At 43.3% G+C, this 23559-nt stretch overlaps 1 protein-coding gene across 7 annotated transcripts in view; it reads right to left on the bottom strand.

Moving 5' to 3' along the window:
• ASAP1 (ArfGAP with SH3 domain, ankyrin repeat and PH domain 1) overlaps positions 1-23559 on the bottom strand; it is a 311985-nt gene that overhangs the window by 59513 nt on the left and 228913 nt on the right. For 2 of the 7 annotated variants that reach the window (XM_032467872.1, XM_032467869.1), the window contains exons 8-13: positions 18956-19085; positions 17633-17718; positions 10122-10197; positions 8860-8946; positions 5163-5171; positions 4285-4385 (exon numbers count right to left, since the gene is read on the bottom strand). In XM_032467872.1, coding sequence (XP_032323763.1) covers positions 4285-4385; positions 5163-5171; positions 8860-8946; positions 10122-10197; positions 17633-17718; positions 18956-19085 — 489 coding nt within the window. Of the gene's footprint in view, positions 1-4284; positions 4386-5162; positions 5172-8823; positions 8947-10121; positions 10198-17632; positions 17719-18955; positions 19086-23559 lie in introns of all 7 variants that reach the window. The other 5 variants (XM_032467871.1, XM_032467868.1, XM_032467873.1 and 2 more) reach the window with 3 other exon arrangements.

Raw genomic sequence — 23559 nt, 5'->3', positions numbered from 1 at the left:
TTAGATTTTTAAAGCACACCAATGACTGAAAATGCAAGCAGCTTTAAGATAAATCAGGAACCATCTAGTCATGTTAAAATTTCAGACTATAAAACAGCGCTCCAAATTTTCTACGGGCATATACATTTATGCACAAATGTACAGGGAGGGCCTGGAGAGGGATACCACTCTGACCAAAGTACTCCACCCTGGGGAGATGGCTCAGATCTGTATTAGGGATGGCACTAAGGAGATTTTAACCATTATCTGTGAATCTTTTATAAGCAGACTGTATTAATCTATTGCTTCTGTAATTAAAATTCGATTTTAAAAAATAGGAAAGTAACTTAAGGTTTTTGTCATACAAGGAAGAGTGGGAGTGGGGATGCCTCTGGATACAGAGAAGCAGCTCAGGGTCCGGGGCTCAAAGACAGGTCAGCGTCATTTTTGGTGACCTGTCAACCTCTCCTCCAGTGTCCTTCCTAGCTAAGACGGTACCTCAGAGCCCCTATAAGAGAATCATTCGTGATTCTTTGGGGAAAGTCAACCTTGGCCAAACTATTCGCAAGTGGCTATGAGTGACAGGCACTGAAAAATGGGAACCGATGATGCTGAAGGGTGGAAAAAGCCAAACAGGACTAATTTCAACTTGGAGAAGTTTTTTGGTGAAGCTCCAGATACAGGGGAGAGACTGCACGTGGGGCAGATTCACACCCCTGTGGGCAGGTACAAAAGCACGAGCTGAGACCACTCCTATCAGGTGAACAGAAGTGAGTGGGGGGACAGTGATTCTCCAGGCCAGGAGAAGGCGGCCCAGGCCTTCTGTTACCATGGAAACAAACATCATCAGCGAAGACCGCGGTAGCGTCTCCCAGGCATTTAAAATGATGTCCTCCTGTGCTTCCTTTTCCTTCTCAAACTATTCTTGTAAGAAACCTGCCACAACACGAATTTAAAACAAACTCTGAACACAGAGAACACTGTCTTCTTGTGTATGAAGCCACTAGAAGCACATTTCTCAGGGGGAAATAAGAATTTGACACCATCTGACTAAAAGTAAACTGAACACACTGCTCAAAATGCTAGTCTCCTCTGGAGGCAACGAAACACTACTAATTCATAAACTACCCTAAGATTATAGCTAAACCACACTTTCCCCTGAAGCACTGACTAGGGAAAAGTTGGATGAGAGGTGATTATTCATCAGGTAATCAGACCTGTGTTTGGTTCATGCACCCCCGCGACACATCCCTCGTGCCACGGACCCCAGAGACTCACTTTCCTTGTCTGTATTGGGACAAGGTCCACCTTCGAGACTACTTTGAAAAAGTATATGCAAAGCAACTGCTCCTTTGCCTCTCAACAAATACCATTGGACTATACAGTTTTAAAACTGCTTTTAAACATTATAAATTGCTTTTAAAATTGTATAAAAATCCTTTAAGTGACAAGGAGTATTCCAAACCCAGGGTCGAGAAATCACTCGTGCAAACGGTCCTTAGGAGAAAAATCACACAACACGTCAGCAGCCGTCTCGGGTGGGTGCGCTCGTCCTCACACATACATACGCGTTTCCATTTTCTCTCTTCCACAGAAAGCAAACACAAGCAACTTGGGGTTACCATTTTTTGTCTTTTCTGCCTGTGCAATTATTAGGTTGGGCCACCCGACTTCCAATCTGCTTCCCAACTGTAAGATGCAACAGTTCTTTCCTCATCTCTTCCCAACAGATGGTAGGCAGGACAAGGGTAAGGACCGCCTCTCACCTCCCTTTACCTTCCAGCATCTAGCCTCGGCCTCTAGAGTGCTGAATAAGTGTGTGCAGAATGGGTGCATGAAGGCAGGACAGATCAAAGGCTGGCGGAGTCAGGGGTGTGAGCTTATGCCAGTTTAAGCCTTGTGTATCCCAAGGGTGAGCAACAGAAGCAGTGCCCCTCTGAAATACGAAAGGGAGATACCGTGGTATTAATTCAGAAGGCCCAGGTTGAAGTTGGGCTCTTACACTTACTGGCTATATGATCTTAGTCAAATGACTGAGTCACTCTGGATGAGATGCCTTACCTACAGAAAGTGTCAAAGGAGGCAACTGAGAGGTACCTGGTGGTGTCTGGCAGGCACACAGCAGATGCTCACAGCATGATTACCTTCCTTGAACATTGTAAGGTTTGAACTATGCAAGACCCATGAAGACTCTGCTGACTTATCTTGGGCATGCAGCTATTAACCACTTCAGTTAGAAACAGGCAACTCTAATTCCAAGAAAATCATGCTGACTTTAGGTGAGTATTGTTAAAAATATGTCTGTTCTGTGCTTCTGCTTCAAAAGATGTGTAACAGTCCACTGCTGCCTGCAACAGAACACACACTAACTTTCCATTTGATGGCAGAGTAACAGGTCACCACCGTCCTAAGTGACGCCTGCACCACTGGTGTGCAGGATAAGGGAGCCGAGCCCGAGATTACAGGATTAATAATTTATGTAGTAACGTTAGGTACCATGCAGCCTGGGCTACAATTCAGTCACTGTGTCAGTTAAGAGGAGCCCAGTTTAAAGCTGCGATTGTGGCATTTCTTCTCTTTTTCTCTTTGCAGGACTTAATAGTTAGCTGGGGAGGCTTCTGTTTCTTCGCGCTCTGTTTCAGCGAACCCCGCCGGCCCTACCGTCGTCGTCCAGAATCTGACCGCCTTTTACTTTTGCCCCTGTGCTGCTGTCCCTGCGGCCTCCCACCAGCTGTGCTCTGGGTGTCTGCAGCGGTCTTCACCGGTCTCTCTGCGTCTGCTCTTATACCAGTTCTGGTACAGGAGAGCAGCTTTCTGGACACATCAGATGATGGCAGTCCTCTCAGTAAAACCCTCCCACGACTCCTCGTCTCACTCAACGGTTCCCGAAGCCCGTGTGGGCTGGTGCCCGACCCCTCTGACCTTGTGTCCTCTGACCCCTGGCACTCCCTGTTCTCCTGAGTGTCATCACACAGAAGCCTGCTCCTGCCACCCCTCTCCCCCAGGTCTCCATTTAGATCGCCCCCTCACTTCCTGCAGGTCTTCCTCAATGACCCCATGCACAGCAAGCACCATCCCTACGTGCCCTGTGTGCCCTGCCTCCTCCCTTTCCATTCTCCACAGCATGTTACCATCCGACCCCTGGACATTCCTTCTTCATTGCCTGTCTCCCTGCACAGAACGTAGTAAGCTCTATAAGAATAAGGACTTTCTCTGGTTCAGTGCTATATTCCCAGCGTCTACCACAATGCCCGGCACGTAGTAGGACTCCCAAAGGAGATCTGCTGAATGCACGAGGAGGAGGATGAGCAAGACTCACAGTGAACCCAGAAGTGTGCAATTTTAACAAACAGATTAAAACAAAATGAAAATGACTTCGATAAAGGCAAGGAGCACATAGCCATGAACGGTCAGAAGACAAGACGCTTTCTTTTAAAAAAAGATGAGAAATAGTAAAGCGGATAATGAAGATTCTATTCATGTTCCTCCTGTGAAGTAGAATCATTTGTTCAAGCAACAGAAAGAAGGTGTGTGGCAGGACTGGGGAGAAAAAGGGCACAAGATGTGGCTGGAGAGGGAGGCAGGGGTGAGACCCACATGCATCAGGGAGTCACTGGAGCACTGCAAGCATGGGAATGGCCTGCTGTGCTTTGTGGAGAAGGGGACGGGTGAGTGACACAGAGACCAGTTACGAGGCCACCAAAACAGTCCAGGAGAGGCGATGGTGGCTCATCCTAGAGCAGGGCGGCAGAGCTGGCAGGACATGTTAGAAATGGAAGAGTAGTATGGAAACGAATATATACGTACATGCATGACTGGGACATCAGTGCTGTGCACCAGAAATGGACACACTGTAACTGATGATACTTCAATTAAAAAAAGTAAAAAAAAAAAAAAAAGAAAAAAGAAATGGAAGAGTGTGTAATGAGGTTGGCTGTGGTGCACAAGGGAAGAGGGGAGTCACAGCTGACTCTGGGGGCTGGGGCCTGGGGGCGTCCGGCAGGGTAAGTTGCAGTGAGAAAAACCAGGGACGTGGGCGAGCGTGGAGCCGGCGAGAATGTGCTGGTCCTACCCAGTCCCTGCCGTCCTCAAACTGCACCTTACAGTCACAAGGGCCGCCTGGGGACCACAAAACAGTTACTGCTTCTTCTGAAGACAGCAGGTTCAGCCTGAGACTCACCTGAGGACAGCAGGGTCCCTGACGTCTGAGGCTGGTGCATCAGACACCGCGTAAGTGTGTCTCCCGATGGGAGAGGCGGGGACATGCTCCCAGGCGCCTAAACCCCAGGCTGGCCCCACACCTACCCATCACTCTTCTTCAGCAGGTACCCCTTCTTCTCGCTGCCGTACTCCTTGTTGCCCTGGAGTTGATGCATGCTGTACCCGCCCTGCCGGCTCTGGGAATCCTGGAAAGGAGAAGGCGTGGGTTAGACAGATGCTGGAGAACATCCTCAAATCCTTAACTCTACTCTGCCACAGAGCCCTTGCCCGTTGGTCTGGGGCTAAGAGAATGATGGACCTTTAAGAGATGTCAGGTCCTCGGCTTTATTTTCGAGGAGGAAACTGGGCAGCTGAGCAGTCGCCAGAGTCACAGGCAAGTCCGAGGGAGAGCCAGGGCCCGGGGTTCGGATCTCCTGTTCCTAGTTCAGAACTCAGCTCTACTTCAAACACACTGCAGTGACCCACTACTCAGCGACTCCAGCCAGTTCACACCGGCAGCAGAGGTGAGCACAGGAAGAACTGAAGGGGCCACCTGGTGCATGCACCCCGAGAATGCTCCCCTTCGGGACCGCCTCTCTGTCCTGCTAAAATGCCTGCGATGGAGAGGACACCCTCGGTGTGAGGTACTAAGAACTGCCATAAAATTCTTGTTTTGTAACTAACTAGTGCTCTGCAAAAATACACCTATAACCATGCTTTTGATTTAAAGAGATGACTCTATGGCAGTGAAAAGTGACAGGGTGATAAGGGTTGATGAAAGGACAAAGATGCCAGCCAGCTTGATTTGACATCAGCATTCCCACAGATGCCTCCCCACATTTCTAAAGACTGCACGAGCAGACGCGGCCCCTGAACTGTGGAAATGTGAGAAATAAACTAACAATGCTGAACTGTAGGATGAGAACACGGGGCTTTAGACACGGAAGTGGGACAACACGTTCTCACAAAAAGTATTGACTTACTCTCCTAGACTTCGATCAGGAAGGGCAACAGCAAGAGGAAAAAAAAGGCAGAACATTTGAAAATACAGTTAATTTCATTGATAGTCTTACTGTCTATAATTTAAGCACTTTTTATAACACAGAGAAAACATCACTGTAAAGATAAGACCAGATCTCTCTCTCACACGCACAGCCTTTAGAATCATGATAAACTCTGGGTGAGGAGACAGTAAAAGTATCTTGATCAAGTTTCATTTCAGGTCATTTGAGAATAGGGAGAAAAAGCTGAAATGGGAGAGCATGAGGCACATACATTTCACCAAGATAAAATGGTTAGCAAACCTCAAAGTGTATGTAAAGGTGATCGACACCTCAGTGAAACCCAGTTAATTACCCAGAAAAATCTAAAAAAAGTGACACACTGTAGGAAGATCCTTGGTTTTCCAAGTGAAGACAACTTGATAATAGTAATATCCAGTTCATAAGCGGCCCCTGAGACACGACGGTGAGGAGGCAGGAGGCTGAGCAGCCCTTGCTGACAGACTGCTTCATACTCTGTAAACTTGTCGTGAAGACATTCCCTACGCATATTGCCTAAATTAACTTTCGCCTACATTAACTTTACGTTCCGAAGAACAAACAGATCGGACAGGCCTTGCCTTACATCAAACATGGTTTCAAAGGTGAATAAAGTGGCTGAACCCTAGGCTTTGACCTCAGAAACCTATTCCATGAAGCCAAACAGGAGGAAAGCCATACAATTCAGAAGCAGCATCAACAATCCTAAATTACCTACGACTGAGTTCTATGGCCTCAGGAAGTCACACAAAGGACTATTTCTGTACTTGGAGAAAACGACGGCTTATCAGCGCTCTCCAGATAAATGAAAAGAGGATTCTCTTTGGCGAGAAACTAAATCTTGGAGAACAGTTAACACTATTAACAATTAATTAAACAAAACACAACTGAAGGAATGAAATAGGTTCTGAATCCTCTGATAGCACAGTAGACATCACCATGTACTGAGGAAAGAGAAACGCAAAATGAGAAACTCATTCAGGCAAACAATTTTAAAACTCAATTTAAACAATGAACTTAAAACCTTGGAGAAATTCCATGATGTGAGCAGAGAGATGTAAACCATACAGTGAGCTATGGTATTATTTTTTGGTTTAATTTCCCGTTCTCTATTACCGTACAAATTACCTTACTTTCCTATTAGAAAATCTTATTAACATACAAAATGCATTTTTAAGGAGTAAAATCTCAAATCTTTTAGAACTGTAAGCCATTACACCCTTATTGACTTAATGGGTTATAAATGTTTCTGGCATCCAATTTAAAACTAAACCTCTGTTTATGGAAGCTTCAAATTTCTAACGTAAGGTATGAATGGAGTGGGTGAAGAATTCCTTCTGGGTGCCAGGTTCCGGGGTGTCAGGCAATGCACCAGATACTGCGAGAGGAGAGCAAAACCCAGACCCTGCGAACTCCGATGGGCTCCTGAGACAGACTCAAATAAAAAGTGGAGGTTTTGGAACAGTTTATGGATAGTATCATTAAAAATAAAGTAGTTTCAACTCCAACAATTGTACAGCCAATAGTTCTTTTGGGAGATTAGGCTACTGTAAAAGCTTAAGAAAATTAACTGCATAGAAAATCTGCGAAAAGTCAACAATTTTGACAAGAAAAAAAAAATGAGTCGACTAAAACTCCGAGGATCCTATTTACATCTCAAATTCTCGGACCTTCCTTTAATGGAGTCAGGCTGAGCCTGGTGGGGTGAGGAGGCTGAATGATTTGCTTTTAATTTCTCAGGTCCTTTTCTTATCACACTTTGTGATAAGAGATGATACCCAGCATGAGAATGGGATAGGCACGCTGTGAAAGATCCGTTTTAGCTGTAAAACACTCTGGACATGGCGCTAATGCAAACCCATCATTTACTAATCGGGAGTGGAATTCAAACAGACCATGTGCATTTCCTCATGAACACAGGAGGCCCGTATGCAGCTGCGGTCTCCAGCACGAGTAGAATCCAGCAGTCCCTACGCAAAATGAAAGGGACCCTAACAGTCTTTTTCTTTTTTAAGAAAGCTTCCACACAGGAAGGAGGGAATCCCAAGTGACAAAACAAAGGTAGGGAGTGCCTCAGTGTGTACCTGCCAGTACAAAACCTCACAGGTCCCCGCTCACAGATCTACCTCTTACCCCCTCCATTTGGGTCTTCCCAGTGCTCTTACACTGAGAAGCCAATCAAGGGGACAGCTCCTCCTAGGACAAGCAACAAGCACCTTGTAAGGGGCCTCAAAGCACAGATGCTGCTGAGGCTGGACAACGTGGGGACAGGGCACACACACCTCCCTGCCCACCGATGCCTATGTCCCCAGGCCAGCAGGCGCTCAGTGTCACAGGGCTGTGGATGCATCTGCCGTCTGAAAAGCCCGCGTGTATTCGGGGAGTCAGGAGAAGAGAGGACTGTGGTCACTCAGTCAAGATACACTTCAAGGCTGCTTTAAGATTTGTGTTGCTGGTGCAGGGCTTCCCATGTTTGAGGGGGGGTTTGTTTTGGACTCATGAACATCTTTTTAGAAATTTTAGGAATTTATAAATAGTTTGCAATTGTGAGATAATATGATGAGGAACTGACAATATAAAAATGCTGTATTTTATGTGATGATTATTAAATATTGCACTCAAATTGAATCCACAATAATTTCATACCATAAACAAGTACATGTTTACCTTCTCTCATGTAACAAGTGGTGCTCCCTACTTAACGTACCCTTAGTGTGAAGTCTGTCCCCTCCAGTGCACATCCAAGGTCCTCCACGATCAGGTCTGAGTTCTTGCTTCTGAAACCACACCTTCTACTCCTCCACCCACCCTGCCCCAAGCTGCTGGCAGCCTGCTGAACACGCCAGGCAGTTTTTCACCTCCGAGTCTTTCTGGTTTCCTCTTTCCAGTCTCACCCCCTCCCAATCTCTGCCTCACAGCATCAGTACCCCTTTAGGTACGACTGCTTGTTCCCGAGGCTGACTCTCTCTACTATCTACTGGATAATGAGCTCCTTGATGGAAGGGGCTAAAGCTTAATGCCTAGAACAGTTGCTGGCACACAGTAAGTATTAATTAAATGTTTGACCCAATAGATGAACAAAAGAGATTAATGATGAAGGGTTTGTACTGCATTCATCTAACACCTACCATGCTGTCTACTCCACTTCAATATTCAAGCACTATCTCACCTTAACTTCCCTATCTGTGGGTCAAAACCTGTATAGGATTCTGTATCAAAATATTTCTCTATTTCCCTGGCAAAATGAGACAGGCCCCTTCTGGCTGTCGGGGAAGACAGGGATGACTGAAGAGGAACTGGGGTGTGCACATCACTGCCTGTCCTTCAGTGCCCAGGAGGATGCTCTCCTGAAGCACAAGTCTTCAAAGTCAGGATGGAAAATCTGGTCATGGAATTGAAGGGTGACCAGCATCTTTTGTATAAGGAGGGAACAGAAACTAAAAGGCGGTTTCTCCTGTGTTTTATGTGACAGGTACACACTGTGCCTCAAGTCTCATCGTCCCCACCACCACCACCACCACCCTGGCAAGAAGCTGCCACCATGCCTGCTTTGCAGATCAGAAAACACAAAGGCTATCAGGCTGTCACAAGCAGCCCCACTTACACGGTTAGCCCTGCTGGAAACACATAGGTCACCTACTTCTTTCTGATCAAGCTGAAGAGAGGATTTGATTAAGTCTCGGAGTGCAGTTAGCTGTTTCTTCTCCTCATCCTGGGTCTGTTTTATCTATGAGAGAAGAAAATTTCTTCTATCACTTATCTTTTATACATTTATGAGCAGAGTTTAATTCATTCAAATATACCACTCATCAATTTTATGTCAAAGTCCTTCAAACAGTCTCATTTTTGACACAAGAGGCACAAATTTCTCATCAAAGTACCAATGAGTTTTGAAATTAGCAAATAATGCCACATGCTTTCTTACTAAGTTACACATCTATAGGTGCGACAATGAACTCTGAAGTGCGTGTTCAAACAAAGTTAAGAAATAACATCGAGTCATTTTCTTCTGGTTTTTCAAAGCGGGGCACTGGGAGGAGCACAGTATGACCGAATGGGTCAGAAGACAACCCTACGAATGACCAGAACCCCAGGAACTGACGCTGTGTGAAAGTGTACAAAGTACCACATGACCGCAAGGGACTGGTGCTGCTCTTCTTAATCACCTACAGCTTAACTGCAACCTGAACCATGCAAACATTTTAAAGAAAATCAGAAAAAATACACAGCTGTGTATTTTTCAACTTCTATCAGACTATAAGGTATCATGTGTAACTCCCAAACCTTGTTTGAACACATGTAGTTACTCCTAAAACATATACTCTTAATATTATTCATTGCCAAGGGGTTCACGGGGAACAAGCTTGAGATTTCTACAGATACATTTCGGGTTTTTTTCTCAAAAGAGTTTTCTTCTTGATTTTCCTATTATAAAAGTAAAAACTAGATAATCAGGGGAAAAAGGAGAGGTTGAAAACAAGGAAGCAAGCGAACAAAAAATGAAAAATCATAAACCTGCTTATTCAGAGACAGTCATTTAATTTTTGTCCTTCCAGGATTAAAATTTCTTTCTGCAATTATGTGATGCTATTAAGCCCTGAATGGACAGTCATTTGGGACCAATGGCTAGCCACCCCCTCCCTGCTCCTCCTGTGTCCCAGGAATGTACTCTGGACTATCTGACCAGTGATGATGTCTCTGAGTTAAACTGAAGGTTTATCGGCCCTAGGTTTTTGCTGACACATCATTTCACCTTGTCTTCTTTTCTATTATACTCTTCTTATCTTTTTATATTGAAGTATAGTTGATACATACAGTTGACTCTTCTAACGCAGATTTCAAATTTACTGATATTTATCTACAAAAGCAAGCTAAAATGCATATATTTTGTAAAGAACTTACATTATATAGATCAGCAGCCAGTTTTTCAATGTACTGTTTCAATTTATCAGCTGTTTTCAAGCCATCTTGAAAGAAACTACAACGGAAAACATCAGATGTTTACCAACAGTGTAAAAACAGAACTGAAACGTAATTACCTGAAAAACCTGAAAATGTTCACACATTTATGTATTTACTCTCTTTTCACATATTGATACAAAATACTTTCAAAATTAACTTCAGTATTTTACAAAGATACACCAGCAAACAAACTACAGGCACCACCTGGCATGTGCTAGCAGCCGTCATGTGGAAACTGCACGTAAGGGCTGCAGTCCCAACACTGCCTTCATAATGTGTGTGCCCGCCTACACAGAGAACGAGTCTTCCTGGTTGGACACTAAGGAGAGAAATAAAGGACGCAGGGCAGTCACTGAGCATTCTTTCAGTTCCCCAAAGATCCCTGTGTCCCAACACACTTGAGACACCGGGTGTCGAATCAGCGGTACCTATGGATTTGGAAAGCTTTCTCCTGCCGCTCACGTAGAAGGCGGCATCATTTCCCTGAATAAACACAATGCACTGCTATTTGCTGAGTGTTTATCACACGCCCGGATGCTGAGCACTGACAAGTTATTTCATTTATTCCGCACAACAACCCTAACGAGCGAATACGCGCCCCAGTCTTGTCTCTAAGGAGTACCTGGAAGCACAGAGCGAGGACATAACCTGCCCAAGATGCTGCCACAACGAGTAAGCGGCAGAGCTGGGATCCAGGTCCAGGTTCTGGCTCTGACACCCCTGCTCTCGCTACCAAGGGAAGAGATTTCTTGTCTGAGCACGTCCACAGAGGAGCCCCGTTTGTGTCTGTGTTTAGAATATTCTCTATCCATCAGAAAGCTTCTCTAACCACGCCTCCACAGCAGATTTTCTGAATGCACTGCTGCCTCCCCATGGAAGGATGTGGTCCTTGAGGATGAAGACTCTCACCCCCACAACACAGTGGGCCCAGCACCGAGCAGATGCTCTGTTAGAGGCTAAGAATGAAGCACTACCAAGAATTCTGAGGGCACATTTTGGGATCCAGGTGTATCTTTTCAGCTTAATGTGTACATTCAATGGTAACAATACATCCTTGTCACAAACGGCCTTCAGAGTGATTGGTAAAATTCCACACGTTTGAAAATTCTTTAATGTTCACCTCTTTAGCAGATAACCCTTACTAAAATCAGGAAAACTGTCTTTAGAAAGTCAGCAACTGGAATGGGAGAAAAGAGGGCTTTCTGGTTAACCATTTCACTGGAAAGCAACATGTAAATTCTCATCTACTATGTCTACCAACATGTAAATTCTCATCTACTATGTCTACTAACATTCAGGTCTTCATCATCGCCTTTAGGGATGAAAGTTAAACTTCTTGGTACAGAATGGAATAACTTCTGTGTTCTGGCCCCTGAATATCTTCATGGTTTTAATTTCTACCATTTTCCTCTTAAAAACTCTGGTCTCCAGCCATGCTCCAGCATTTCCAGCTACTTCCCCAGCCTTTGCCATATGCTGTTCCCCTTGCCTGAAATGCCCTTCCCCACTATACTTGCCCCTCAAACTCTCATTCTATCCTGGCTCAGCTCAGTCTCCCCAAGTGGCTTTCCAGCCTCCCCAGTCAAGAGGATGGCATCTTTGAGCACCTGCCTGTGCCCAGCCTGAGTGCCAGTCCTCAGGCAACACTCTGCACAGAGCAGGCCATCCACAAGCCTTAAACGGAAGCAGCATCTTCTACATCCAGGAAGGAGTGTCTGCCAAGGAGGCAGAAGTACGGCTATGAAGTTAATCACAGCAAAACCAGTCCTGATCTATAATACTGTGCCTAATTTCTGGAGAAAGGTTTTGAAGGTCCCACACTAAATAGATGCTGTCAGGACTTCTTACAACCAAAAAGCGAGGGTGCTGGGGTCAGGTGACTGAAGCCTAGAATCTATGCTCCAAGACTTACCAGCTATGGCACTTCAGCAAGTCATTTAACTTTTGCCTATGTTACTTTCATTAAATGGGGTGAATGATACAGGTAACACACATGAAGGCGGTTAGGATGCACTCAGTAAATGCTGGCGTCCTTCCCCGGAGCTGCGTATGCTTACAGGGAAGGAGTTAATTCCTTCTCAGAGGGATACGGACTCTTCGAAGATATTTTTGTAAAGGTGTTTCATTTTCACTTTCAATGTGAAGGGAGTTTAAATCATCATGTTAAAAAAAAAAAGTGAGTTTAAATGAGAATGCTCTAGATCTGTGTTTTCCACCAGCCACATGCAGGAAATTTAGTTAAGTCAATTTAAAATTCAGTTCATGAAGTCTCACGAGCCACATTTCAAGTGCTCAGTAGCCACATGTGGCTGGTGGGAACCACGTTAGATAGCAAAGAATATCAACATTTCCATCATTTTAGGAAGTTCTCCTGGACAGTGCTGCGCCAGATTAAGAATAAGCAAACTGAGACTTGAACAGCATGCAAGAAATGTCATAAAACATACATTCTATGGAGAAAGAAGGCACTGACTTAGTTTGAGATGGCGTTGATAACAATGAGAGGTTCTTTACCAGCAGTGAAAGCAAGCTGGAAAGGGTGCAAGTTCCTACCAATTAAAAGGCTGAAGAAAGACCTAGTCTATTTGCCTATAAACTCTTCAGAACACTACAAACACAGACAGAAAAATCAACGTAATGAGGAATCATTTTAACCTACAGTATGAGCCAATTTTTGTCAACAAAACAAATCATATACATAAACCCAGTAATCTTCAGAGAGAGATTACTGATTTTTCCCCTATTTTTCATTAATTCCACTTTCTAAATAAGATCCTATACTCAGGCAAAACAAAATTAAAGCATCAACGTTTAGCCCGGAAGGACAAGGCTGAGTGGACCCCTCTCAGATGGTTATTTTAAGGGTAAACTTCTAGTTTTTGGTGAGAAGCAGGGGGTGGGGTGGCGGGGGCAGGCTGCAAGGAAGTCACACAGCCTGACAGTAATTAGTGACACCACAAAGAGCAAAGGTCAATATGCTGTGGACTGCATTGTCCCCCTGGTGAGCACCTGCCTCCAAGCTGGATTCTCCCACCTACCAGTGAGGGGGTGGAGTGGGGTTGGAAGAGCTGCCTTCCACCAAGGGCACCACCTTCTCTGTTCCCTCCCTCCCTCTCTCTCAGCTGGCTCTGGTTCAGTGGAAATACACAGGCTTGAATCAAGAGATACCATATTTTGGCTCCAAACCTGACTGTTATGTATCACTTGGCGCAGGTTACTGACCCTGTGTGAACATGAGCCTGCTCACCTCCAAACGCGGGCGTTCTCTGGCTTCAAGGGGCGTCAGACAAGCTACTACAGATCAAAGTGTTCTGTTAACTGGAAGGTGAAGCACAGGGTCGGTTCTGATGACGTATCACTCAACTTGAACATGTACGCTTTCCTAGTAGGAGGGGACATAAACTCTAACATCTTGGTTGTTTCTTAGCCGATTTCTCTGTAAGTTACTGAAATATGATGGGATCTTTGGAAAACAGGCAGTGATGACTGACAGTAATAATCATAACGGCAGCTAGCCTGTAACTGAATATTTACTCTGTGCCAATCACTCACTATGATGCACAGTTCATAGACTGTCCCTTTGTCAAGGTCCTATTACAATCTAACAAAATAGGTAGTTATTATTATTAACCTGTAAGACAGATAAAGAATTTGAGACCCAGAGAGGTCAAGTGGGTTGACTGCAGTGATCCAGTCATGAAGGGCAGAGCTGGGCTTTGAGTATAAATCTTTCTAACTCTGGACCACAGGTAATTAAAAAATATATGTATCAGGCTGATCTGGGTCCAAATCCTGACCCTGCCACTGAATAAAAGCATTATCTCTAGAGCCCTGTGTCCCAGTGTCCTTCTACAGGAAGTCGAGAGGATCACGTGTACCTTGGAGGGTTCTTGTGAGCACGGGATAATGCTGTTAAAATGCCAGGCACAGAGAAGCAGCTCAATACATGATAGCCGCAGGCCAGCAACATGGGTTTCCTCTTTTCTCTGACCTTAGGGACACAGCAAGACTGGTTCACTTTTAAAATAAGCAGCTTGGAAGAAACAGGACCGTATTTTAATGACATAGGGTGCTTGAAAATTATATTAGCCAAGAGATGGGCGGGATGACCCTCATATTTACACTGCTGGGCTGTGTGTAACACAACCTCAGCCGCAGAGAGCAAGCTCAGGAGTTCCTGACATGGTCACCCATCCATCAGGACACACCCTCCTTAGAACAAAGCAGAACCTTCTCCAGCCAGAGACTTGCTACACACTTCACGTCTTTCTTAAGTCATTCAAAGCAATGATGGGAGGGAAAACACTGTTCTTCCTGCCTTTAATTTAAAAAAAAAAAGAGAGAGAGAGAGAATCTCTCTGGTACCCCTTTAATCACATGTTCTGCTTGGTTCAGAAAGAGGTATCATTTGGCCAAAAGCTGAAAGGCACAGAGAGCATTACATTATTTTCAAAAGAAGTTGGGGTGTCCTGGAGTAGCACAGAGTATGGACTATAAAACAAATCAAACTACAAAGCACATAAAAAATACAGTAACCTCCTAACAAATCAACCATCAACCTCTCATGAAAGCCTGATTTCCAAGCTTCAGGCTTCGACTCAGTCAGGTACTGATTCCCAGCTATCATGGTGACAGGGACATTTTCTCCCAGACACAGTCGGTGCATCTCCTGTGGTATTTAAGAAACTTGAACACCCAGGGGTAGTGTAGGTACTAATTAGCTGCAAACACATCTTGACAGTTCAGATCAAAGAAGTAGAGAGTGGTATACTGGACTCACATATGGAGATTCTTAAAAATATAGATGTCCAGGTCCAATCCCAGGCTTACTAAATCAGAACTTCTTGCAAACTAAAAGCATGCGCCCTGGAGTTAGAAAGACCTGGGTTAAGACTTGGTTCTGTCACCTTCTAACTATAAGTTCTATGAATCTTTGTTTTTGTTTTTTGTTGTTCATTTTTTTTCCATTTTAAAAAATCGAGACAAAATTCATGTAACGTAAAACTCACCATTTTGAAGTGTTCAGTTCAGGAGTGTTTAGTATATTCACAATGCTGTGCAACTGTCACCCCTCCCTAATTCCAGAGCATTTCCATCACCCCAAAAAGAAACACTACACCTGTTAGCAATGAATGCCAAGTTCTCTCTTCCCCTCTTCCCCAGCGAACAGCAGTCTGCTCTCTATCTCAGTGGACTTGCCTTTTCTGGACATTTCATTTAAATGGAATCATATTGTATGTAATCTTTGGCATCTGGCTTCTCTCACTCAGAAGAATGCCTTAAATGTTTATCCATGTTGTAGCATGTATCAATCCTTCACTCCCTTTTGTAGTTGGGTAACACTGAAGGGTATGGCTAGACCATAGTTTGCTTATCCATTCATCAGCTAATGGGTATTTGGGTGTTTCCACATTTTAGCTACCGTGAATAATGCTGCTATCAACACTCATGAGCACGTTTTTGTTAAATACCTGTTTTCAGTTATCCTGGGTGTATACCTAGGGGTGGAATGGCTAGATCATATGACTCTATATTTAACGTGAGGAACCGACAAAGTGTTTTCCAAAGCAGTTGCCTCAATTTACTTTTCTACCAGCAACATACTGAGGATTCCAATTTCTCCACTTGTTCACCTAGACTTATTTTCTGTCATGTCGCTGTTGTCTTTAATTATAGTCAGCCTAGCGGGAGTGATGTGGTCTCACACTGTGGCTTGACTTGCATTTCTCTAATGACTATTGATATTGAGCGTTTAATCATGGGCTTTTTGGCCATTTGCATGTCTTTTTTGGAGAAATGGTGATTCAAATTCTTTGCCCATTTTTATGACCTGCTTATCTCTTTGCTGTAAGAGTTCTTTATATGTTCTGGATACTAGATCCTTATCAGATAAATGATTTGCAAATACTTTCTCCCCTTCGGTGGGTGGTCTTCTCACTTTCTTATTAGCGTCCTTTCACTCACAGAGGTTTTTAACTTCAAAGTCTGTTTTATTTTTTTCTTTGGTTTCCTGCGCTTTGTCTGTTCTGACACGTTTACTGAGCATCTATTCAACGAATGAGCGTGACTTTGGGCACAGCACTGATCTTTTCTGAGCTACAATTTTCTGAATGCTCTTGATACATGTGAGCTACTGTTACCTGTAAGGTGAAGAACAATGTTTGTAAGTGCTCTTGATTCTGCAGATCATAATGCTACCTGCTGGGTGGAGAAAGGAGTGGGCAAGCAGTAGAATAATGTGCTTGTTTTGCAAGTCGCACGCTACTGACAATGCTCGTGCTCGGAAGTGAGGAGTGATTGGTGTGGGTGAGCTGAATGAAGAGCTGAAACAAAAGCTCTTCTTTCCTGTTTCCTTTATTTTCTCATTTTAAGCAGCTGTGTCCCCACTGAGGTAATACGACGATATTACTGGAGTAAATTCACTCCTGAGCTCTGCCTGACGTGGTACTAAAAATCATTTTTGGAAAATCATTTTGGTTAAGTTCTCAAAATATGAAATTTCTCTCTTTTTAAATCTCAGTAGAGGATGCTTTCTAGGTCCACTATACGATTAAGGGTTTGGAGGGACTGACTGAAGCAGGAAGGAGTAAGAGTAGTTCTCAAAAGGAAACTCGGCTGATTTCCAGCTGTGATGTCGTCCTGAGGTTCAGCCACGGGGCAGCTGGGGCTGAGTCACATTATGGCCCAGTTCTACTACTGGGTGTCTTTGAATCTCTCTCCATGAAAGGATTTTTTTTTTTTTTTTTTACTGTGTAGGGTTATCTTCTGCTGATCTTTCTCTGCCTGAGGTAGATGCTTCAACCAGATTCCAATGGCCGAATGACAGCCACCACCTCCTTCAAGGAGCCCTCCTTTATCTTCTTGGCCAGAAGTCTCTCCTCTTAATGCCTCGTGTTAATAGTCACTTTCCAGCCTCATTCTGAATACTGATGAACCTGACTGACTTCTTGTACCAGGCAATTAACTCCTAACAGCAAAGGCCTTGTTTCATCTCTGTACCCCAGAACCTAGCAACGCACTTGGCTTCCGCTAGGAGATTGATAAACACTCGTGGGGAGGGAAAAAGCCAAAAACAAAGGGAAGACACGATCTGTACAGATTAAAGCTACTCTTCTTTCCACCTTTACCAACAAGAGCTAATACATGTGTAGTTTACAAAACATCTTATATTTTGGAAAACTCATCTTGGTATATGTTAAACCCTCCTATACAGACTTACAGATTTTGAGAGCAACAGAGATCTTCTAAAATCAGGTGAGATCAGATTTGCTGCTTAAGTGTTATAACCGAGCAGACAGACAGAGTCACTTATTTCTGTACACATTTCAAAGCAGCGACCTGTTTCTAGGAAAGCTGAAACTGATGAAAGCTGAAAAATTTCACCCTAAACTAAAATCAAGTGAAGGGGGCCTTACTTGGGCTAATAATTATGACTGCAATATTCCACTTACTTGCACTGTGCGTGATAATACTTTATCAGATTCTGCAGCAGATCCACACCCTTTTTGGTCTTGATCTCATTAACTTTAATGAGATACTGTGGAAATAAAACAGAATTGCATGTTGGTCATTACAGACTGGGTTCCTCGGTCACAGGGGTGGGTGGTACATCACCAGCGGTGAATCGGCACAAGTAACTGAGGCCCGGCTGCCGCCAGATAGTGTGAGCTCAATTTAGGGAATGCTGATTTGACACAGATACAAGTGGACAACACAAATTGATTAGCATGTTAGCATTTTATAAACGCTTATGATTAGTTTACTAGACAAGCGAAAATCAAACACAGCAAAACATTCTGGAATAATTGATTATTTTCCCCTGGTGCAGTGGATCTCAAACTCAGAGTTCACGTGCTCAAAACCAGAAAGAAGGACTGAAAAACAAATGCCATTCTTTTTAAGGAACATGATATAAGACACAAGCTTTTAGACCAAAGAGGTAAATTGGAAAGTACTTTTGCTATTAAAAAGTGAAAGAAAAAAATAATAAAAATTATGCATTATTAGTTTATACACTGAACACCAGTGGCTCTGATTTTCACAACTGGCCAAGATTTTCTGTTGATACTGTTTGCTTCTTGTTCATTTGGTTTATTACGTGGAAATTATTCATGAACAGACAAGTTCAAGAGGGAGCCAGAGGCTTATGGGGGGGGGCAGAAATAAAGGAAAAAAAGTGAGGAAGAAAAATTTAAAATGGAAAAAATTCTATCGTCTTTAATATTTTCTGAAAACTGCAAAAGAAATTCCATTTCGCAGTGTCAGCATCAGAATGGGCTGGTCTCTAGACCAAGGAATGCCAGTACTCAGTGGGAACCCAGTTTGAGAACCACTGTCTTAAGTCTAAGGCAACATGCTTTCATTGCATTTTTCTTCATGAACTCAGACTTTCTTAACAACAACTTCATTTAAGCTTTCATTCAAACTGGACACGTGGTTAAAAAAAAAACATGCTCTACACCTGTACCAGTAAAACTTAATATTCACCAGTGATTTTTTTTTCCACACCCACTCACAAGCAATATTAAAGTTCTCACCAAAGAATCCTGTTTTGGCTTAAAGAGTCCCATAGGACCCAGGCTCAAAATATGAGACAACAGTGAAACGGCGGATCCCAAAGGGTTTGGAGAAAAACGGAGATTAGAATCCTTGAGGAACAGTCCTCTCCTCTAATCATCAAACACAGCCTGCATTTAAGCACAAAGACTGCTGACTAGCAGGAAAGATGACAGGTCATCAAATGACAGGCAAATGGTTGGAAAGTCGGTTCCTACCTCGCACATCTGGAGCTGGAAGAGGCGCCTCTCCTTCTCCATCTCTTCTGCGATCTCGGCTCCGGTGATCTCCGTGCGGATCATCCCGTGCTGTTTGGCATGCTCCCTTTTCTCCTTCTCAATTTTTGTACTGTAATTAAAGCAGATGCCATCATCACAAAAACCACGCTTGTATCTTTCCTTTAATGACAGCCACCTGATTATTTCTTAATTACTAGCGGTAAAAGGCAGGAACTATTAAAGTGGCAATGCCGATCAGAAGTGAAAATCTAAGTTCAAAGAGCATCAACACGTTCCATGGATTTTCACCAAGGAAACTCCTGACATTGTACCTTTGATCTCACACATGAATGGATTCATGTAAGTTCTCTTACATTGTGGTTGGTGTGAAGTAATTTTGACAGTTTGCTTTTTCTTGAGGAAAAGAACTTTATGATGAAAAAGAATCAGAAGGTTGGAGGCCTGAGGCACATCTTAATTATCAATAGAGAGTTAGAATTATTTCAAGACAATTAAAAGTATATAATGGGTCTTTGTAGGTATGCACAAAAACCAGTCAAAGGTAATTTCCAATATTCCTCTAACCCTGAGCTGTTTTCATACCCCAATAATATTTTAATCACTCAACCACCTGGCATTGGATTGCACAAAATAAGGATTTAGGCAGAATCCCAATCTATGATTTGGAATGCTGTGAAAATGTTCTTCAGTGGAAACAGGGCCAGGAGGGGAACCAGGGAAACAAGGAGGGGCCACATTAAACCTACAGTACCTAAGGCTAACACTTGGCTATGACAGATAATCTTTGGTAATAACACCGATAGTCATGGCCCTTTTACCAAAAATTAATTTAATGTCAAACCAGACTTTTAATTTCAGAAAGAGCCTGTAATTTCTAGTTCTGAATGCAAAGACTAAATGACTTAACCTTCAAATCTCCTTTTGAATCACAGTGGTGGGCAATCAAATCCCAAAGAAAGCCAGTATCCTTGTCTACATACAAACACAGTGGAAAAAACAAGCCATCAACCAATGGAAAACCTTCTACAAGTCTGGTTGGGATTCGCTCTAATACCCTCATGCCACAACTAAGCAATTCTTTCATCATGCCACCTTGGAGGCTAAAAGGCATAACTGGCAGGGGTTTTACCAGGAGAATAAGCCTCAGCTCTCTGTCTACTGGCGTGGGGCAAGGGAAGCAGGAAGCTACAGACGCTTGAGGAGAAGCATGAGAGGCAGGCACAACTGCACAGTAGTAACCAAGACGTCTGGGTTAACACGGCGACTTGCCCACATGCACTTATTTCTTCTTCCTTCAGCAATCCCACTAAAATGATAGTAAAGTCATTAAAAAAGTATAATCTCTCAAAGACAGGACCTGGAGACAATAAAGGATGAGAGAATTCAACAAAGATTTGGAAGAGCAGGGCTGAAGAGAAAAAGAGACAAAGTCTGCACCCCAAACAACAGGGCCCCCTGTGTCCCTGGCTTGTGCAGCTTCCAGAATGACACACAGTCACTAGACAGGAGGTACAAGGAACTGAGTGGTCCCGGAAGACAGACCTTTTGATACCAACATTTAGAATCACCCTGGTGAAAACTGTCCTGACGTCCGAAAACTTAAAACCTGAAGAGGCAGCTCAGTGCTTTTTTGACAAGCCCTGCTGATGTACATGACCTTTAAGTCAATGTTTGAGTGCCCTGCATGGAAATATGATTGGGCAGTCAAAGACTGCAAGATAATTGAGGAAAGGCTCCAAAATAAAAGGGAGAGATCAAAATAACAAATTGCCAGATGGGGTGGGGTGGGGTAGGGAACCAGAAGCAATGAGGGAATCATAAAAAGTTTTATAAAATGTATCCAAATTCCATGGCTTCTTGGCCTTTTGGCTAAGATCAAGTGTAAAATGTAACCAAATCCTCAGAGAGCTAAAATCGTACATCTATGAAACAAGAAAAGAAAGTATAAAAAGGCAAAAACAAAAACAAAGACAAAACCCCAATCCAACTAATTGAGAAGAAGAACTTTTAGAAATTTAAAACATGACAGCCTCCTCCCCAAATCAACTGAAATAATGGGGGAAAAAGGTTGAAGAAATGACCTAAAACATAAGAGAGACAAACAGGACAGAAAAGAAAAAAAAAATTATAAGAACAATCTAGGCAGTCTTAGGAGAGTAAAAAGGGAACAACAAATGGGAGGAAATTACACGAAAAGTTTCCAGAAATGAAGGACTGAAAAACTGCAAATAGAAGGTCAATGCACACATACCACAGCACTGGAAGAAACTGTAAAACCTTTTATAAAGAGAAGATCTCAACATTTTCTAACTGAAAAGAAACCAAAAAACCCCTCAAAAAACCCCACGTCACACACAAAGAAGAAATGGGAACGAGAGGCAGCAGATTTTTCCCTTGAGCAATACTGTTAACTAGAAAACAATGGATGAAGTAATACTTCAGATATTTTGAGGCAAAATGATTAAAAGGGTTAAATTTTACATTTGGCCAAATTCTCATTCTGTGTGATGGCAGAACAAAGGTATTGTTGGACATGCCAAAACCTGAAAATTCTACCTCCTCTAGAGCTGCTCCCTGGAAAGGACTGCACGTGGTTATTACCAGGAAAATACGGGACACACCAGGAAAGCGGACACCGGAGATGGACCACTACGGGGAGCTGCGGGATGGCAGCTGCCCTGCTCATCTAGGGAGCCCTGGAAGGATGTCTCCCAGAGAGCAAAGAAGGAACCGGCAGAGAGTTTAATGATAATAGGTAAGTAATCATTATAATAATATACACCATGTCTTTTCTAAGCAGAAACATTAATAGGTGTCGGACATCTCTTGGAATAGATAATACAAATTCACAAAAGACTCATATAGAAACAAGTAAACAAAGAAATGAGACAACTACATCATTAAGAAAAAACACAAAGCAATGTACTATAAGAGTAGAAATTCAATCATAATACACCGTTCAGACTGACAAAGAATACTTATACTTAAAAAATTTAAACACTGACGACTGGTTTAACCACAAATTATTGCATTAATCTTACTGGACAAACGGAGGATGAGAAAGTGGTTGGTGGGGAGTGGTTGTGCAAGAGAGCTAAATCCTCATCTACCACAGCAATACATCACAGACGAACCATGGAAGAACAGCAAGAGAATTCTGCTGGGAAACGGAAATAAACCAGGGAGCAGGTAGGAGCTGGATGAAGCTGAGACGGGGGAGATGGAGGGGCAGGCAGAGGGCTGCTGTGTTTTTCCATTAGAAGCACACTTGTTGCTTTCTTAATATCCACTCTCCCCGTCATCATTAGGAAAAGAATCCTGTATCATCAGGTGCAGAATAAACTCACTGACTTCAGATCCTGAGGACAATACAGACAGGTGACCAGCCAGACACGTTTTTATGTCATGTGAGAAGTGCCATGAAGGGTGCCTGGTCCACCTAGAACGCTTACATCCTTTGATAAACTGTAATGCTGAAGCCATTGTTTTTCGGGGCTTCTATTGTATAAAGTCAGAGTAACTCTTAACTGATACAAGCCCTGTATGATGTTTTATGTATATGTACTTGTATTGTTGGAACCAAATAATACATGATCATTAAAAAACCAAATAGAAACCATTCATTATACCGTCCTGTGCTGGACAACTGTGACGGCTGCTTCAACATATATTATCTTGTCACAAAAGCCCCGAGAAGCAGGTAATTTTTGTATTATTTCACAGGTGAGAATCATCAGAGTTATGTATTTTGGCTCAAGGTCACAAAAGTGGTAAGTGGCACCACCCAGATTCTCATTCAGGTCTTTGATTCCTAAGTGTGTGATCTTAACTAACACACCTCACTGCCTCCCGAGTTCTAAATGAAAGACCACAGAAAATGCCCAGCCTCCTCGGTGATCGACGCTAATAACTTTTTCCCCCTAAGTCATTTAGTTTTCTGTAACTCATAATCAAATGAGTCCTATCACATCAAATAGACAAATGTTTGTTTTTCTTCTTCTTGAAACACTATGTATCAATGAGAAAGAGCCTATCTTAGGAAAATAATCTGTTAACAGAGATTTATTAAAGAACAAAGACCAAACCAATGTCTTCCTGGTGAGGTCCTACAATTAGGACCCACTCAACTCACTATTCCCTGTTACACATTTCCAGGTCTGGATAGCTCCTTTAACCCTTCAGCAAATATTCTCTGGGTACCAACTCCAGGCCGGACTCCGCCGGGCTCTGGGAGACTGACACCATACCCAGGGACAACGTGGTCGCTGCAGATTCTAGAGGACAACACAGACAAGTGAACAGCCAGACAAGCTCATACACCGCGGGAGAGAAGCAGTGAGCCGGGTGCCCCGATCACTGTGGATGCTTTCTGTTCTACAATATTCACAATATTGACCAGCAGGCACTTCGGAGTCTTCAATTAACACATAGATGTTTATATAAATACAGTTATACCACCTAATAGTGGGAGTACTTCAGCTGACAAAGCACATATTGTATCTTGTTTTGTTGCTCCTGTGTCCTACAAAGGAGATACACATCACGACAAGCCTAGAGCAGAAGTTTATTCTCCCCCCTTTTTG

Source organism: Camelus ferus, chromosome 25 (assembly GCF_009834535.1).
Source record: "Camelus ferus isolate YT-003-E chromosome 25, BCGSAC_Cfer_1.0, whole genome shotgun sequence".
NCBI lineage: Eukaryota > Metazoa > Chordata > Mammalia > Artiodactyla > Camelidae > Camelus > Camelus ferus.
The sequence above is the reverse complement of the archived record's forward strand: the minus strand, read 5'-3'. Positions and strand labels throughout refer to the sequence as shown.